Source organism: Ranitomeya imitator, chromosome 2 (genome assembly GCF_032444005.1).
Source record: "Ranitomeya imitator isolate aRanImi1 chromosome 2, aRanImi1.pri, whole genome shotgun sequence".
Lineage (NCBI taxonomy): Eukaryota > Metazoa > Chordata > Amphibia > Anura > Dendrobatidae > Ranitomeya > Ranitomeya imitator.
In genome coordinates this window covers 355,360,172-355,378,470 of record NC_091283.1, presented here as the reverse complement: position 1 = coordinate 355,378,470, position 18,299 = coordinate 355,360,172, and the positions used below count along the sequence as shown (strand labels likewise).

General features: G+C 42.9%; 1 protein-coding gene across 2 annotated transcripts in view; it reads left to right on the top strand.

The window, feature by feature from the left end:
* Positions 1-4,090, top strand: part of LOC138663789 (oocyte zinc finger protein XlCOF22-like) — a 38,952-nt gene extending 34,862 nt beyond the window's left edge. For both annotated transcript variants that reach the window (XM_069750125.1, XM_069750126.1), the window contains one exon: positions 2,532-4,090. In XM_069750125.1, the coding sequence (XP_069606226.1) occupies positions 2,532-3,730 (1,199 nt within the window). In that variant the 3' untranslated portion in view covers positions 3,731-4,090. The remainder of the gene's footprint in view (positions 1-2,531) is intronic.
* The last annotated feature ends 14,209 nt before the right edge of the window (positions 4,091-18,299 follow it).

The following is an 18,299-nucleotide window of genomic DNA, read 5'->3' as shown; positions in this document are numbered from 1 at the left end:
TCACAGAAGCAGGAACAGTGGCTGCGGTATATACATCACATGAATAGACACAGGGGCTGTCACTGTGGTTTTCTGTGGAACAGGAGCGCAACATGTGCTAACTCCATCCACAAAGTATGTCTTTACGCTGGCACTGGCCAGGACATTTTGCTACACGCGTTGCAGCATTTACTAATGAACACAGTGTGCTCGTGCTTGCAGAGCAAGAAAAAAATTAAAGGGCCAGCACCTGCCAAAACACAGCTACCGGCCCAAGCACTGCGGCCCTCAGGAACCTGCTGGAGAAAAGGTTATTGTGGGCCCTTTGCAGCTCACGGGCTTGAGGTTCCCCACTCCTGCTTTATGTGGTGATAACTTTAGATGCGTCTTCTGATTCCAGTGATTTTGGTTTTTTCTTCTGTAACTTTATGCTTTATGTTTCTGCTAATTTTAGGTTTATATACTTTGCATTTTTTTTGCCAAATAATTTAGAAAGATTTGCAATTTTTAAACTTCAAATGTATATTCTCTAAAAACAGATAGATACCACACAGCATTAATACCGTAAATAACTTTTGCTGTATTTCTTTAGATTGGCAGCATTTTTCCAACATCACCCTTTTTTTAGACTGCTAGAATGCTTACAAGTTTAGCAACAAGGTTTTTATGTTCAGTAACATTTACAAAACCTATTATTTGGGTAACAAATCACTTTTGAAATTACTTTGAGGGTCTAGAGGGGGCACTTTTCATGGTCATTTGGCAGCTCAAAAGATCGCTACCATGAACAACCATGAACAAGCCTAGACCTAGCTACTCTGTTTTCTAAATCTCAGGGATTGCATTGCCCTCCACCCTATAACCCTTAGACATGGATCTGGATTTACACAGAAACCCCTAGGCTAGGGTCACAGAGGTTGCTGCTGTTCACTGGTGTGAGATGGCAAGAAAAATAGTCAAGTTGCCGGGACAGGAGGGCAGAAAAAATACAAAATCAGAAAACAGAGTATTCTGTAAACAGGTTGGTGTCAGAACAGAGAACAAATTTACAAGCCAGGAGTTGAGCACAGAGGACTGAACCAGAGGAGAACAAGTCTATATCTGGCATCTTCCAGCAATAAGCTTCGAGCTTTAGTAGGATGTTGAAGAGTGAAAAGTGCAAATTTTCCATTTTATTACCCAACACATAGTGCTCATGTTCTGCTTCAATAAACATGCACACTGTAATTTAAATGGGTTCTTCTCACTACTGCAATGCCAAATACATGGATGCAAAATGTGGTTTGGGTACACTGCAGGGATCAGAAGCTCAGAGGAAATTTGGCTTAGGAAGAGTGGAATTTGCTGGATTTGTTTATGGAAGCCATGTTGCTTTTCAAGAGCTTTTGAGCTAGCAATAATGTTTAAACCTCTGTTTTTCCATTGACAGATGACGGACCTGAGTTGGTGCTTGTCTTTTGTTGGATGAGTAGAAGTTTTTATTTGTATCATTTGTGCCTACATAATATTTTTTGGTGAATTTTAATTCCAATGCTTGGGAGGCAGAATGAACAAAAGATTGAACTCCACACTCTACTGATTCATGCTAACAGGTTTTCTAGTCCAGAGGTCCCCAACTCCAGTCCTCAAGGCCCACCAACATGTCATGTTTTCAGGATTTCCTTAGTCTTGCCCAGGTAATAATTGCATCACCTGTGCAATGCAAAGGAAATCCTGAAAACATGACCTGTTGGTGGGCCTTGAGGACTGGAGTTGGGGACCTCTGTTCTAATCGACTGTGATCTGTCAGTGTTACATAGTTACATAGATTTAAAAAAGACCTAGGTCCATCAAGTTCAGCCTTTCTCCACCAATTGTAGATTTCGTTACTAATTTAACTATAACCCGCAATGTTATGTGTATCAAGGAAATTGTCCAGTCCTTTTTTAAAAGCTGTTATAGCATCTGTCATTACTACCTTTTGTGATAGGGCATTCCACAGTCTAACTGCTATAACTGTAAAAATACCTTTCCTATTTAGCTTCCGGAATGGCCGTTCTTCCACCCGTAATGAGTGCTCCCTAGTCCTCAATATGGTCTTTGGAAGGAATAAGTCATATGCCAGTGTTTTGTACTGGCCACACATATATTTATACATGTAAATGAGATCTCCTCTGAGGCTTCTTTTTTCTAAGTTAAACAAACCCAACTTTTCTAGTTGCCCGTCTTTGAACTGATTCTAACATCTGAATATCCTTTTAAAAATGTGGAATCCAAAACTGAATCCCGTTTTCTAGAAGTCGCCTCACCAGTGATATATAAAGGGTAATAATACATCAGGATCTTTGGATTTAAGCTCTCTTTTTGTACATCCTAAAATTTTGTTTGCCGTTGCTGCTTGATATTGAGTACTGCTGCTCAGATTACTTGTAACTAGAATAATTATCTTAGTGAATAATTCAATTTTGCTTCATAACTTACCATTTCTACAGCACTTTTATGCAGAAATGTACAAAAATATACATTTTAAGGATATTTTATTTCTTGGTCATAGTTGGTTTTATTCTTGGCAGATCACTGTACCGGGAGATCAGAGGGACAGCTGACATCTTCAATTTTTAACTCAAGTGACCTTGATGTCACACAAGATATAAGTCAAGTGAATGCCATTACTCCAGATATACCATCATCTCTTCACAGCAACGATCTATCATCTGATTCTTTGGAACAGGTTCTATCTTCTGATTCATTACAGATTACTAAGAAAAAAGAAATTAACACAAAAGTCATTAAAAAACAAACTGCTCTAAAAGCAAAGAAGCCAAATTCACAATCAGAATATGGAAATATTTTTCACCTTGACACTTCTGTTGTTAAAAAATTTAATTTAAGCATTCACAAAAAGGAGAATAGATTTTGTTGTTCCAAGTGTGGGAGATATTGTAAAAACAAATCAATTCTTGCTATACATGAGAGAATTCATACTGGGGAGAAGCCATATTCTTGTTCAGAATGTGGAAAATGTTTTGCACAGAAATCAACTCTTGTTAGACACCAGAGCAGTCACATAGGGGAGAGGCCTTTTTCTTGTTCGGAATGTGGAAAATGTTTTGTACAAAAATCAACTCTTGTTATACACCAGAGAACGCACACAGGGGAGAAGCCTTTTTCATGTTCAGAATGTGGAAAATGTTTTGTACATAAATCATCTCTTAAAAGACATCAAAGTATTCATAAACGGGATAAAGCAGATTCATGTTCAGAATGTGGCAAATGTTTTGTAAATAATTCACAACTTCTTATGCACCAGAGATATCACACAGGGGAGAAGCCGTATTCATGTTCAGAATGCGGAAAGTGTTTTGTAAATAAATCACATCTTGTTGCTCATCAGAGAGCTCACACAGGCGAGAAGCCTTTTTCATGTTCAGAATGTTTTAAAGGTTTTGTAGATAAATCATATCTTGTTAAACACAAGAGAAGTCACACAGGAGAGAAACCTTTTTCATGTTCAGAATGTGGTAAATGTTTTAACCAGAAAATGATTCTTGAAAGACACCAGAGAACTCACACAGGGGAGAAGCCTTTTCAATGTTCAGAATGTGGAAAATGTTTTACAGAAAAATCACACCTGGATACACACCAAAGAACTCACACAGGGGAGAAGCCATATTTATGTTCAGAATGTGGGAAATGTTGGGCAGATAAATCAAGTTTTGTTAAGCACCAGAAAATTCATATTGGGAAGAAGCCATATTCATGTTCAGAGTGAAGGAAGTATTTTGACCAGAAGTTTGGTCTTAAAAGGCGCTAGAGAACTCACACATGGGAGAAACCTTTTCCATGTTTAGAATGTGGAAAATGTTTTGCAGACAAATCACATCTTGATACAGACCAAAGAATTCACACTGTGGAGAAGCCATATTTATGTTCAGAATGTGGGAAATGTCGGGAAGATTAATCAATGTTTGTTAAGCACCAGAAAATTCACACAAGGAAGAAGCCATATTCGTGTTCAGAATGTTTTACATTTTTTTTTGCTTACCATCAAAAATAAATCAAATGGGGGTAAACTATATATATTATTGACATTGTGTAAAAACCAATATAACACAGTTGTATAATTAAACAAGAAAGGAAAATTACTTCAGAATTGTTTTGGCTATAAGATGCACCTTTCACAAGAAAAAACTTGCTAATAAGTGACTGTGCCTTTTAGTCCAGAATAAGCTTCCTGTGATGGAGGAGAATGCTGAGACAGCTATTCACAATCACTTGAAACAACTGGTCTCTGGACCTGCCCCACACTGAGCTATGTGAACACTGCAGAGAAAGCTATTGGGACCTGCACAAAGGCTGCATGTCCTGAGTCAGCAGCTGAAGGACCTTCCACCTGACTGCTTCCAGGACCTTTCAGGTCATTTGATCAATCACATTACCTGGAAGGAACTACAAAATGAGATAATGTATACCACCGTGTGTGTGTTGGTATGTGTAAGAGAGCTGTTTATGTATGTAAATGTGCATAAGTAGCATAGCTCTGTGCATATGTAAATGTGCGTGTGTAACAGCAATGTGTGTATGTAAATGTCCATATGTACAGAGCTGTGTGTGCATGTAAATGTGCATGTTTAGTATAGCTGTGTGCAGGGCCAAGAAAATGGGTAGGCAGGGTATGCACCTGCCTAGGCAGCGATCTCTTGCCTACTTGAGGTGGTGCATTTTGAAAAAAAATGTTGCATGTCTGTGGCACCCAGCGCCTTCTTCCGGCTGCAGGCATTCACCACATTGAAGTCCAGGGTACAGGCACACAGGTGTGCGGTATCATTAAGTCACGGACTTCGCTCACCGCTGGGCCCTGGCTGGCATTACCTCCTTGCAATTAACTATTCGTGTGTATAAGACAAAAATGCAATTGATGTGAGCACAACTCGGAATAGGAGCAGAGAAGCTGTAATCAGCTATTTTCTCCTCTGCGATCTTAATCAGAAAACAGACTACTTCCAGCCTGTGCTCTGTTGGAGATGGTGCATGCAGGGAATGTCAGGCGGCTCTATGATAATACTGCATTGCGCCATCCAGCGCCCACTGCTATCCAGGATAGCAGAGGAGACGGCAGTATATAGGGAACCTGAATTAGGTGAGTATATGATTTTTTTGTATACTTATATTATGTGACCACTTTATGGGAGATGTGTTGGGCCATCAAATGGGTGCTGTGTGAGACCATCAAATACAAGTTTTGTGGGGCCATCAAATGAGGGGCTGTGCGGGGCCATCAAATGCAGAGCGGTGCAGGGTCATCAAATGAGGGACTGTGATGGGCCATCAAATGAGGGACTGTGATGGGCCATCAAATGAGGAACTGTGCTGGGCAATCAAATGAGGGACTGTGATGGGCCATCAAATGAGCTGTGTGGGGCCATCAAATATGAGTTTTGTGGGGCTATCAAATGAGGGGCTGTGCTGGGCCATCAAATGAGGGACTGTGATGGGCCATCAAATGAGGGGCTGTTCTGGTCATCAAGTGAGGGGTTGTGTGGGGCCATCAAATTAGGGGCTGTGCACGGCCATCAAATGGGAGCTGTGCACAGCCATCAAATGAGGGGCTGTTTGGGGAACATCAAATTAAAGACTGGTGTACATCAAATGAGCAGCTGTGGGGGACATCCCATGTGGGGCTGTGAGGGACTTCATAGTATATGAAGGGCTGTGGTGCCCATACTGTATATGGTGTTGTGGGGGACATTATACTGGGGTCTGTGGTGCACATATTGTATAGGAAGTATAGAGGACATTATACTGGGGGCTGGTGTGACCATAGTGGATAGGGAACTGTGGTGGATTTCATATTGACTTGTGTGCTGTGGGGGACATTATACTGTATATAAGAGGTTGTAGGGGCCATTATACTGTATGGGTGACTGTGGGGGCCGTCATACTATATATGGGGATCTGTGGTGGACATTATACTATATATGGGGTCTGTGCTGGTGATCATACTATATATTGGGGGTTGTTGATATCGTACTGGTATAGGCAGCTGTGGTGACCATTATACCATATAGGGGGCAATTGAAGGAGGGGATACAGTTTGGAGAAGGCAGTATGAGGGCATAGGGTGAAGAGGGAGCACAGAATGCATATGGAGAGGAGGCATGAAATGGAGGCACAATATGGAATGGAAATGTTGAGAGTATAAGGTAAAACTAGACTGGGGACAGACGTGGTATAGGCCGTGGTTCATAAAGGCAGGTGGCGTGATGGTTATAGCTGATGTAAAGCGCTGTGGAATTAATGGCGCTATATAAATGAGTAAAATAAAAAAATAATGGCAGACAGTGTGGTGGTTATAGCTCATTGAGGTGAACAGTGTTAATATAGCTCATTAAGGTGGACAGTGTCGTGGTTATAACAGATAATGGCAGACAGTAGGGTGGTTATAACTCATTAAGGTGGACAGTGTTATTTAGGGCATAGTATGGACAGATATTTTTATGCAAAGGGCATTTGAATTGCACTCTTATTTTTAAGGGCACTGTCTCGCTGTCTTGGGATGTGCTAAAGAAGGCCAGAGAAAAGGAAGTCTGCAGAGTGAAAAGTCATCATGGCATCTAGACAAGATGGAGACGATAAAAAAGAGACGACTCCTGTCAGAGAAGATGTCAACTATAAGGTACCTGGATGTAAATGATTATTTGTGATCCTGACTACGTCTCATTAGTGCTGTGGTTCCTATATGGTCCGCAGTATGATGAGGCTTGAAACAACCAATTCCAGCATCTCCTTACCATTTCAAGGACACATTTTAGGTTGTGCGATACAATTGTATACTGGGCTGAATTTCCACAACAATTGATCGCTGTACTAAGCTTAGTTCTTGTATTCAAGGTTTTTAACTTATTCACAAACTTTGACATACCTAATACTTCATGGTCAGGAAGAGGTTCCCAACCCATGACGTACAGTTACATCATGGCAATTGTGCAGGGCACAGAAGCTATGCCTCCATGATCTCTCTCTATGTGATTTGTGCATTATAGCCATCAGTGCTACACTGGCAAAACGCTTTTTAGACCATGGAATAGTCTAACCGGCCACCGTAGCTGGCAGACCCAGAGGTCGTCATGTGACCTCAGGTTGCTATGACTACCATTCGTGCCCTCATGATAAGTCACGAGCTCGACTCAAGTTATAGCTGAGCCCCAGCTGTCACAGCCAGGTTTGGTGCCCGCAAAGCCTCGGTTGTTGAACTCCCTAAATGCCATGATAAATATTGTTTGCTTGCAGATAGATGGCCAGGAGAGGAAGGGGGTCCCTCTCCCAGGAGATTGGCATACCTGCAAAGTAATCACCAGGGCCCGATGGTAGTCATGGTAACCTAAGATCACCTGAAGACCTCTGGCATGGTCTAAAAGGCGTTCTGTCAATGTAACGATGATCGCTATAATGCACAAGTCACAGAAAGAGACTAAATAAAAATTGGAGAAATACTTTTTAAAAAATAACATTTTAAAAAATTATATCAATAAATATATTTATGTAAATACAAAAATAAACAAAAAAAGTACACATACTTGGTATTGCCACGTCCGAAATGACCTGATCAATAAAACTGTCACACTAGTTAACCCCTTCAGTGAGCAATGTAAAATACAATAAAAAAAGGGCCAGAAGACTGTGCTTTTTCATCATTTTGCTAAAAAAGTGGAATACTGTATTTTTCAGTCTATAAGAAACACTTTTTTCCTCCAAAATTTTGGAGGAAATTGATGGGGGGGTGGTTGCATCTTATAGTCCAGATGAACCTGCTGTGGACAGTGGGGAGTGGCAGTGGCGGACGACTGGGTCATAGGAGCCGACTGCTGTGTGTGACACCTGTGCTTGCTGTTAAAAGAAAATTAGTATTCACTGCTCCCCACGCCCATAGTCCCTCCAACCTCTATGCCGTGAAGCCGATACTGAGAGGTGGGAGGGAAAATAGGCATGGAGAGCAGTGAATATTCATTCCCTTTAATAACAGGCACACGTGATCGCCTAGCCACTGTAGGAAGCCGGCGGCTGCAGCTAACAGTGCCTGCTATCAAAGAAGATGAATATTCACTGCTCTCCACGACCATAGTCCCGTGCCCGTGTGTGGGCAGCAGAGTATTCCGGCAGCTGACCTAAGCATGTAAGCTGCGCATGACTTCACTGCCATGCGCTGCTTACAAGCTGGAATCATCTAGCATCAGAACAAGATGTTACAAGAGAGCGGAGGGAAGGTAAGTAAAATGGTTAATGTTTTTGTGTTTGCAGCGTGATGAGGGCCATGAATACCAGAATGGTGATGGGGCCATTATACCAGGATGGGGGGCCATGTATACCAGGATTGGGATGAGAGGTCCATGTATATCAGGAAGGGGATGAGGGTGCCATGTATACCTGGATGGGGATCATATATATCAGGATGGGGGGGCATGTATACCTAGATTGGGGACATATACATACCAGGATCAGAAATATTAGTGCAGGTTTGTAGGACACTACCCCTATAACAGTGTCAGCAGCAGAGTCTCCCCCCCCTCCACCCCTTATAATAGTGACCACATTTTGTGCTTCAATGTTTTCTTCCTATTTTCCTCCTCCGAAACCTAGGTCCATCTTATGGTCCGATGCGTCTTAGTGTCAGAAAAATACGGTAAAACATGATCAAAAAGTCAAATGTAAATAAAAAATGGTACCTATTAAAACATAGTCATCCTCCAAAAACAAACCATCATACAACTCCGTCAGCAGAGAGATTAAAAAAGCTGTAGCTCTCCGAATATAGTGATGCAAATAAAATTTAATTTATTCCACAAAATCGTTTTTGTGTCTAAGGGGCAAAACATAAAAAAAAACTATAGAAATGTGGTATCACTGTAATCGTATGGACCCGAAGAATAAAGCTGCCTTATCACTTTTACCACACAGTGAACAGAATTTAAAACAAAAAATCCTGATTTGCTGTTTTTTGTTCATTCTGCCTCCCAAACATCGAAATAGAAAGCGATGAAAAAATGTTATGTATCAGTAAATGGTACCAATAAAAACAACTCCTCCTGCAAAAAAAAAGTCCTCATATGTCCCTGTTGGCAGAAATAAAGGAAAATTATAACTCTCAAAATATGGCAATGGCTGGTGTCAGTTCATTGTTCTGTTCTATGTGGGAAAAGGAGTTGAGAAAATCTTTTGATGATTCGCAGTGGGCTAAATGTTTTCGTCATTTGGAACCAAGGCCCAGGAGACTTCCTTAAAGATAGTCTCTAGATCAGGGGTCCCCAACCAGTAGCATGTACATGTGGCTCGCCTGCTCCTGAAATGTGGCTCGCTGATGGTCACCGGAAAGAAGACTGTGTTAAGTCCCCAGTGAGTCGCTCCACCGCCTGTAATACCCGCCCCGCCGATGGTAATATGTTGCCCCTCCTGTGTCAATCACTGACTGCATTCACTCCTGCGCAGTAGTCACTGTGCTCTATTGAAGCCACACAAAGTCTCGCGAGACTTCACAAATCTCGCAAAACTTTGGTTACTGCGGCTTCAATAGTAACATAGTTAGTAAGGCCGAAAAAAGACATTTGTCCATCCAGTTCAGCCTATATTCCATCATAATAAATCCCCCGATTTACGTCCTTCTACAGAACCTAACAATTGTATGATACAATATTGTTCTGCTCCAGGAAGACATCCAGGCCTCTCTTGAACCCCTTGACTGAGTTCATAATAGGGCACAGTGACCCACGCCATCAGGGCATTACTGCCATGACTGGCATATGGAGCCTGATCAGCAGATGAGGTCCACATCGGGCCCCGTCTCTTCTGCTGATCGAGCCCCAGCGGCAGGCTTGTGCTCCGTGCAGTAACTGAACCTGCGTCCGAGACGCAGGTTCAGTTACTCTATTGCAGTGAGGGCCCAAGCCCGCACAGCAATAGTTAAAGCCGCCAGCCAATCGGAGGCTGGCAGCTGACGTCCGCGCGCACTTCACCAGTGTATGACGTTATTGTCATTCCGCGGCAAATGCGCATTTGAGACGTCTGGAGGGATCATCATCGCTGTAGGAGCATGGCAAGGTACGAAGAAAGTTGTTTTTTATTTTTTTTTTTTTAAAGCAATATGTTTCACTGGCAGGATGGAGACACATGGACCATGTGTCTCCATCCTGCCCGAGGCAGAATAGAGACACGGGTGCAGGATAGGAGACAAGGGGGCAGGATGGGAGACTCGGCAGAATGGAGACAAGTGGCAGAATGGAGACACAGAGGCAGGATGGAGACACGGGGTTAGAATGGACACACGGGGAAGAATGGAGACACGGGTGGAAACGGAGGCAGAATGGAAATGGGGGCAGAATGGAGACACGAAGGGCAGAATGGAGGAGGGGCAGAATGGAGACACGGGGCAGAATTGAGACAAGGGGGCAGAATTGAGACAAGGGGGCAGAATGGAGATAAGGGGACAGAATGGAGACAAGGGGTAGAATGAAGACAAGGGACAGAATGGAGACACGGCAGCAGGATGGGAGAAATGGGCAGAATGGAGACAGGGCAGAATGGACACGGGCAGGATGGGAGACACGGGGCAGGATGGAGACATGGTGCAGGATGGGAGAAACGGGCAGAATGGAGACGGGGCAGAATGGACACAGGGGGTAGAATTGGAGACATGGTGCACGATGAAGACATGAGGCAGGAATATGGGGCAGGATGGAGACAGATGGTGCAGGAACATGGGGCAGGATGGAGACAGATGTGCAGGATCATGGGGCAGGATGAAGACAGATGGGGCATCATGGGGCAGAATGGAGACATGGTGCAGGATCATGGGGCAGGATGGAGACAGATAGTGCAGAATCATGGGGCAGGATGGAGACAGATGGGGCAGGATCATGGGGCAGAATGGAGACAGATGGGGCAGGATGGAGACACATGGTGCAGGAATATGGGGCAGGATGGAGACAGATGGGGCAGGATGGAGACAGATGGGGCAGAATCATGGGGCAGGATGGAGACACATGTGCAGGATCATGGGGCAGGATGGATATAATGGAGACAGATGGGGCAAGATCATGAGGCAGGATCATGGGACAGATGGGGCAGGATCATGGGACAGATGGGGCAGGATCATGGGACAGGTGGGGCAAGATCATGGGGCAGGATGGGCTATCACATGGAGGTAGGATGGGAGAACATATGGCTGGAGCAAGGAATGAGACACACGGGGGCCAGGATGGGGTATATTATTACTGCAGTGAGGTATTTATTTTATCTTTTGAGGATAGTGTTTTAAATGGGGGAGGCGGTCCTGTTACTGTGCAGAGCAACACTGCCACCTTTTTTTCTTCATCTGGTGTAGCTTAGAATTTTGGGGGAAAAAAGTAATGTGTTCTGCAAGCGGAGCTCTAGATAACTTATTTCCTGCAGAGATAAGCCCTGGCTGGAAGAAGTGACTGTGCTGGATGAAGACAAAAAGCAAAGATGAAGGACTTCACGTACAGACGTCACTGGTGAGTCAGTGTGTTACCTGTACACTGACACTATACACTGTACTACAATGTGGCTCTTGACCAACTTTTATAGCAAAATGTGGCTCTCAAGGTAAGAAAGGTTGGGGACCCCCGCCTTAGACTCTACTACTTTTAATGTTACCAGTTTCTTGAAATATAAACAATCCCTGATAAGCTACCTAAGAAAAGCAGCCAAAAGTGTTATTCCCCATCACTGGAAGAGCAGCTCTTCCCCCACCCTAGAGGAATGGTTCTCTGAAGTCTCCTCAATAGTATGGAACACTTGATTGCTCTATGACCTGCAGATGTTGATACATATTGTGTGATATGGATAGATTGGATTGAATTCCAAGAATCCGATGCATATTGCCTTGCTCCATCTAATTTCCATTGTCATATGGTCCAGGATGTAAATATATTATCAATTTATATCCTACACTGGCCCGCTCACACCCACATGGAAGAACAAGCACCTTAATAGAGAATGGATGTCAATGGAATGCTCCTGCATACAACTACTCGTCTGAGAGATAAACATGCTCAATACACCACTACATGAATTCCTCCAGAGGTGTGGTTTCAAAAATTGAGTCACTTGTGGCAGTTTATGCTATTTGGCATGTCAGGGGCTCTTCAAATGTGACGTGGCATCCGCACTCTAGTCTAGCCAAAATTGCCATACGCCCAAACACTAGTTTTTCACCACATATGGGCTATCTGTGTATGCATAACATTTTCTCTAGTTGCCCTTTTGAAAAAGAAAAATTTGGGTCTAAATCAACATTTTTACAAGACAACGTATTTTATTTTTTTTTTTAATTTTCACAGCTCAACCTAAGAAAATTCTGTGAAGCACCTGCGAGTTTAAGATGCTCCTCACACCCTTAAATAAAGTTTCCAAAATGGGGTCACGTGTGGAATGTTTCCACCATTTAGGCACAAGAGGCTGCAAATGTAACATGCGTCCGCTATCGATTACAGCCAATTTTGTGCTCCAAAAGTCAAATGGTGCTCCTTCCCTTCTTAGCCCTGCCGTGCACACAAACACCAGTTTTCCACCACATATGGGATATATGTGTACTCAGGAGAAATTGCAAAACAAATTGTTTGTCCACTTTATCCTGTTAACCTTGTGAAAATATAAAATTTGGGGCTAAAGCAGTATTTTTTTGTGAAAATTTAAAATTTTGATTTTTTCTTTCCTCGTTGCTTTAATTCGTATGAAGCACCTAAAGGGTTAATAAGCTTCCTGAATGTAGTTTTGAGCTCTTTGAGGGGTGCAGTTTTTTAAAATAGTGATACTTTTGGGTATTTTCTGGCACATAGAGCCTCAAAGTCACTTCAAATGTGATGGCTTCCCTAAAAATGTCTTATTTTCTTCAAAAAAATGATAAATTGATGACTCTTAACCCTTTTAACTTCCTAACAAAAAAGTGTGTTGGTATCAGGTATACGTGTGGGAAATCTTACTTATTATCTATTTTATGTGGTATAATTATATGATTTAAAAATTAAACGTTTAAAAAAAAATAGGAAAATTTCACAATTTTCAATCAAATTTTCGATATTTTCATAAACGCAAATCATGTCAACTTAAATTTACCATTAATATGAAGTACATGTCACAATAAAACAATCTCAAAATCACGAAGATATGTAAAATTCTGTATATTTGAAGCTGTATTGCAGGCTGTGAACCCACAGGCAGATGATACTGGTACTTAGAGATACATCTGTATATATCAGTTTATTTTGAGGTCCCTGTATTCTAGAGGTGAAGAAAAAGTCTGATTTTTTTTGTTCCTATAATAAAACCATTGCAAAAATGCAATTTTCTCTTCTTCCCTGGGAATCTACCCACCACCTACATCATTGCAGGCAGCAGCTAGAATCCTGAGCCACAACCTGCACTGACAGGTATGGGAGCATTTTCTCTACTTGAAGCTGCATTGCAGCCACCAAACCCATAGGCAGATGATACAGATACATAGAGATACATCTGTATATAGCAGTATATTTCTATGTCCCTGTATTTGAGAGGGAAAATAAAATACATATTTTTTTCTTATAAATTACAAAAAAATAATTGTCATTTTTTATGTGCTATTTTTAAAAAAAGAATAAACATCACAAATCAGGCAATAACAGACATATTTGGTGTCCCTGTAATCATAACAACCTGCACAACACAGGATCAGACATTTTATGGTGGTCGGTAAATGTCATAAAAAAATTTTAGGATTTGATTTTTTTTTCTCTATTCACACATAGCGTAAATGCTAATAAATATAACTTCGTCGTCCCAAATCAACAAATATTCATACTGATAAGTGGCACTTCTACACAGGGGCGGATTATTAGAGGGTCAATATGGGCGGTAGCCCAGGGCCCAGTGGTCTGGGGGGGCCCTGGGCTACCGCACAGAGATTGACCCTCTGATAATCATCTGTGAATGCCGGCGGCCGCCGCCGGCATTTATGTGCCCCCCCGCCGTACCCGGTGGGCAGAGAGAGGGGGCCCGCATTGGGCCCCTTCTCATCTGCTCACCGGGCCCCTTCCGGAGCTGCGGCGGTTTCCTATTGACGTGCGGGCGCGCTCCCGCACGTCAATAGTTAACAACAGCCACCAGCCAATTGGAGGCTGGCGGCTGATGTCGGCCGCAGGCGCACACGTCGCCGGCGTCTGACGTCATTGTCAGTCGCCGGCGAGTGTGCTCTGCTGCAGGGAGCTCGCCACCTGGAGCGCGGACAGGTGAGGAGACTGCTTGTTTTTATTTTTTTATTTTTTTATAACGGTGAACACACTGAGGGCAATGCTGGAGGACACTGGGGCAATGCTGGAGGACACTGGGGCAGATGGCTGGAGGACACTGGGGCAGATGGCTGGAGGACACTGGGGCAATGCTGGAGGACACTGGGGCAGATTGCTGGAGAACACTAGGGCAGATTGCTGGAGGACACTGGGGCAGATAGCTGGAGGACACTGGGGCAGATAGCTGGAGGACACGGGCAGATAGCTGGAGGACACTGGGGCAGATAGCTGGAGGACACTGGGGCAGATTGCTGGAGGACACGGGCAGATTGCTGGAGGACACTGGAGCAATGCTGGAGGACACTGGGGCAGATTGCTGGAGGACACTGGGGCAGATTGCTGGAGGACACTGGGGCAGATTGCTGGAGGACACTGGAGCAATGCTGGAGGACACTGGGGCAGATTGCTGGAGGACACTGGGGCAGATTGCTGGAGGACACTGGGGCAGATTGCTGGAGGACACTGGGGCAGATGGCTGGAGGACACTGGGGCAGATGGCTGGAGGACACTGGGGCAGATGGCTGGAGGACACTGGGGCAGATGGCTGGAGGACACTGGGGCAGATGGCTGGAGGACACTGGGGCAGATGGCTGGAGGACACTGGGGCAGATGTCTGGAGGACACTGGGGCAGATGTCTGGAGGACACTGGGGCAGATGTCTGGAGGACACTGGGGCAGATGGCTGGAGGACACTGGGGCAGATGTCTGGAGGACACTGGGGCAGATGGCTGGAGGACACTGGGGCAGATGGCTGGAGACACTGGGGCAGATGGCTGGAGACACTGGGGCAATGCTGGAGACACTGGGGGAAATGCTGGACATACTGGGGCAGATTGCTGGACACACGGTTGGTAATATTCTGGACACACTGTCTGGGGGCAATGCTGGATGCACTGGGGCAGATTGCTGGACACACTGTCTGGAGGCAATATGCTGGACATACTGGGGCAGATTGCTGGACACACTGGGGGTAATATGCTGGACACACTGGGGCAGATTGCTGGACACACTGTCTGGGGGCAATGCTGGACACACTGGGGGCAATATGCTGGAGACACTGGGGCAGATTGCTGGACACTGGGGCAATATGCTGGACATACTGGGGCAGATTGCTGGACACACTGGGGGCAGGACTGGAGGCATGGGCAGAATGTAGACACGGGGCATGATTGGAGACACGGGGCAGAATGAAAGACATGGGGCGGGATTGGATCATGGGGCAGGATGGATACGATGGAGACATATGGGGCAGGATGTGGAGATCATATGGGGTAGAATGGATACTCATGAGGGCAGGATGCGAGAACATATGGCTGGAGCCAGGAATGAGACACACGGGGCCAGGATGTGGAATATTATTACTATAGGGGCTAATTAAGGGATATTATTACTGCAGTGATGTATTTATTTTATTTTTTGAGTATACTGTTCTAAATGGGGGTCAGTCCTGTTACTGTGCAGAGTGACACTATATCGCCATTTTTCTTCATGTGGTGTAATGTAGAAGTTGTGAAAAATTAAGTAATGTGTTCTACAAGCGGAGCTCGAGATAACTGTGTTATTTCCTGCAGAAACGAGTCCTGGCTGGAAGAAATGATGGCGGTCTGTGCTGGATGAAAGATGAAGGACTTCACCTAGAGACGTCACTGGTGAGTCAGTGTTACCTATACACTGACACTATACACTGTATACTATATAGAGGTCCTGTGTATAATGTCACCAGTGATCTCTGTATTACCTCTACACAGACACTGCATACTAAGTACAGATCTCCTGTGAATACTGGCACTTATGGTGATAGTATTGTGTTGTTTTTTACTGATCAGTATTGTAGTATTCAGTCACTATGTGGTGGTAATATGTGGTCTGGAAATGGTGTTGTGGTATTTGTCCCTTGTATGTGATATTTGGTCACCAAGTGGTAGTAATATGTGGTCTTGACATGGTGCGGTGGTATTTGTTCCTTGTATGTGATATTATTCGATCACTGTGGTTGTAATTTGTGGTCTGGTCATGTTGCGGTGGTATTTGTTCCTTGTATGTGATATTATTGGTCAAAATATACCTAAATTGTATTGCAGATTCTACCAAATATTTAATAGGTTACAGTAGATTAGGGCCTGGCCATTTTTCTGGAATAATCTGGTTTGGGTATATCATGACCCCCGTCACATGACCGGGGGGGATGGGGGCCACAGTGTCTGAACAGCCCGGGGCCCTGGCTACCCTTAATCCACCCCTGCTTCTACACGGTCAAATAAACATAAACAAAGGTTTTTGCAATAGGGTCCCAAACTTATAGGTACCTATGTGCAAAAATTAGAAGTGACAAATAAGCTTCAATAAAAATTATTACATTTTAATTTATAGATGATTAAAATAATAACATAGGTAAAACATACCAAAGGTGCTAGGAAAAAGGGGAGGCTGGAAAAAACTATCAATAAAAAATAAATGTATATATATATATATATATATATATATATATATATATATATATATATATATATATATACATACACACACATATATACACACAAATAGCAGAGAGGATATCAATTTATATTAAATCCTAAAATAATGCATAATTGCCAAAACCTAAAGTGCCTGTGCTTTAAGTATATATCACAGTTTTATACAAACTTTCTATATCTAAGATCTTTATCACTGCTTGCAACAAAAATCATGCATATCAATGAAATCTTGCCAAGATACATACAAAAATAACGCCTGTTGTGCCTAAACATTGGAAAAAAGAAATCCCAGCTCAAATGGCAACTAAAGAGCATTTTATATATTATTCAGGCGTTGTATTTGTAGTCGACTACAAGGTGATGCCCAACTACCATAATTTAAGTGCTGAAAGCCATAGCAATTATTAATATATACAGCTCTGGCAAAAATTAAGAGACTACTGGAACATTTTCAGTTTGTCTGATTTTTCTCTTTATAGGTATATTTTTGAGTAAAATGTAAATTGTTATTTTATGAAAAAGAGAAATGTTCAAAATAACAAAAAAATGCATTGCTTGCAGACCTCAAATAATGCAAAAAAAAAACAAAACAATCCTCCACCAAATTTCACAGTGGGTGCAAGATACTGTGGCTTGTACGCCTCTCCAGGTCTCCGTCTAACCATTAGACGACCAGGTGTTGATCTCGGGATGCTTCAGCAAGGCTGGAATTGGGTAGGTTAATCCTTGCGAAGGACATATCAATCAATACGCATACAAGGTTGCCCTGAGGGTAGCAGAGCGCAAATGATGAATTGAGGGGGTACTGTTACTGTGCATGGAGGCACTGTAACTTTTTTTTTATCGGACAGTGTAAAAGCTGGATAAAAATTGGGGAATGTGCTCCGGAAGTGGTGCTATAGATAAGTGTGCTATTTTCTGAAGAGACGAGTACTGGCTGGAAGAAGTGATGGAGGCCTGTGCTAAATGAAAAGCAAAGATGAAGGACTTAAACAACAGATGTAACTGGTTAGTCAGTGTGTAGTGTCAGTATACAGATAACGCACTATGTACAGAGCTCCTTGGTGTAATGTCACTGGTGATCATTGAATTACCTGTACACTGACACTATACACTGTATAATATTATGTACAGAACTCTTGTGTATAATGGCACTTATGGTATTAGTATTGCTTTTTTTTTATTAATGATCAGTATTGTAATATTCATTCATTATGTGGTGGTAATATGTGATCTGGTCATGGTGTGATGGTATTTGTTCCTTGTATGTGGTATTATGTGTTCACTATGTGGTGGTAATATGTGGTTTGGTACGGTGTGGTGGTATTTGGTCCTTGTATGTGTTATTATTCAGTCACTATGTGGTGGTAATATGTGGTCTGGTCATGGTGTGACCAGTTTTTGTCTCTAGTATGTGGTATTATTGGTCATTTTATAAAATGTGTGCAACACATTCACTTAAAGAAAAATAAATAAAATATACCTAAAGAGTATTGGATAAGGTGATATTGTGTTTGATGGGAACTGATGT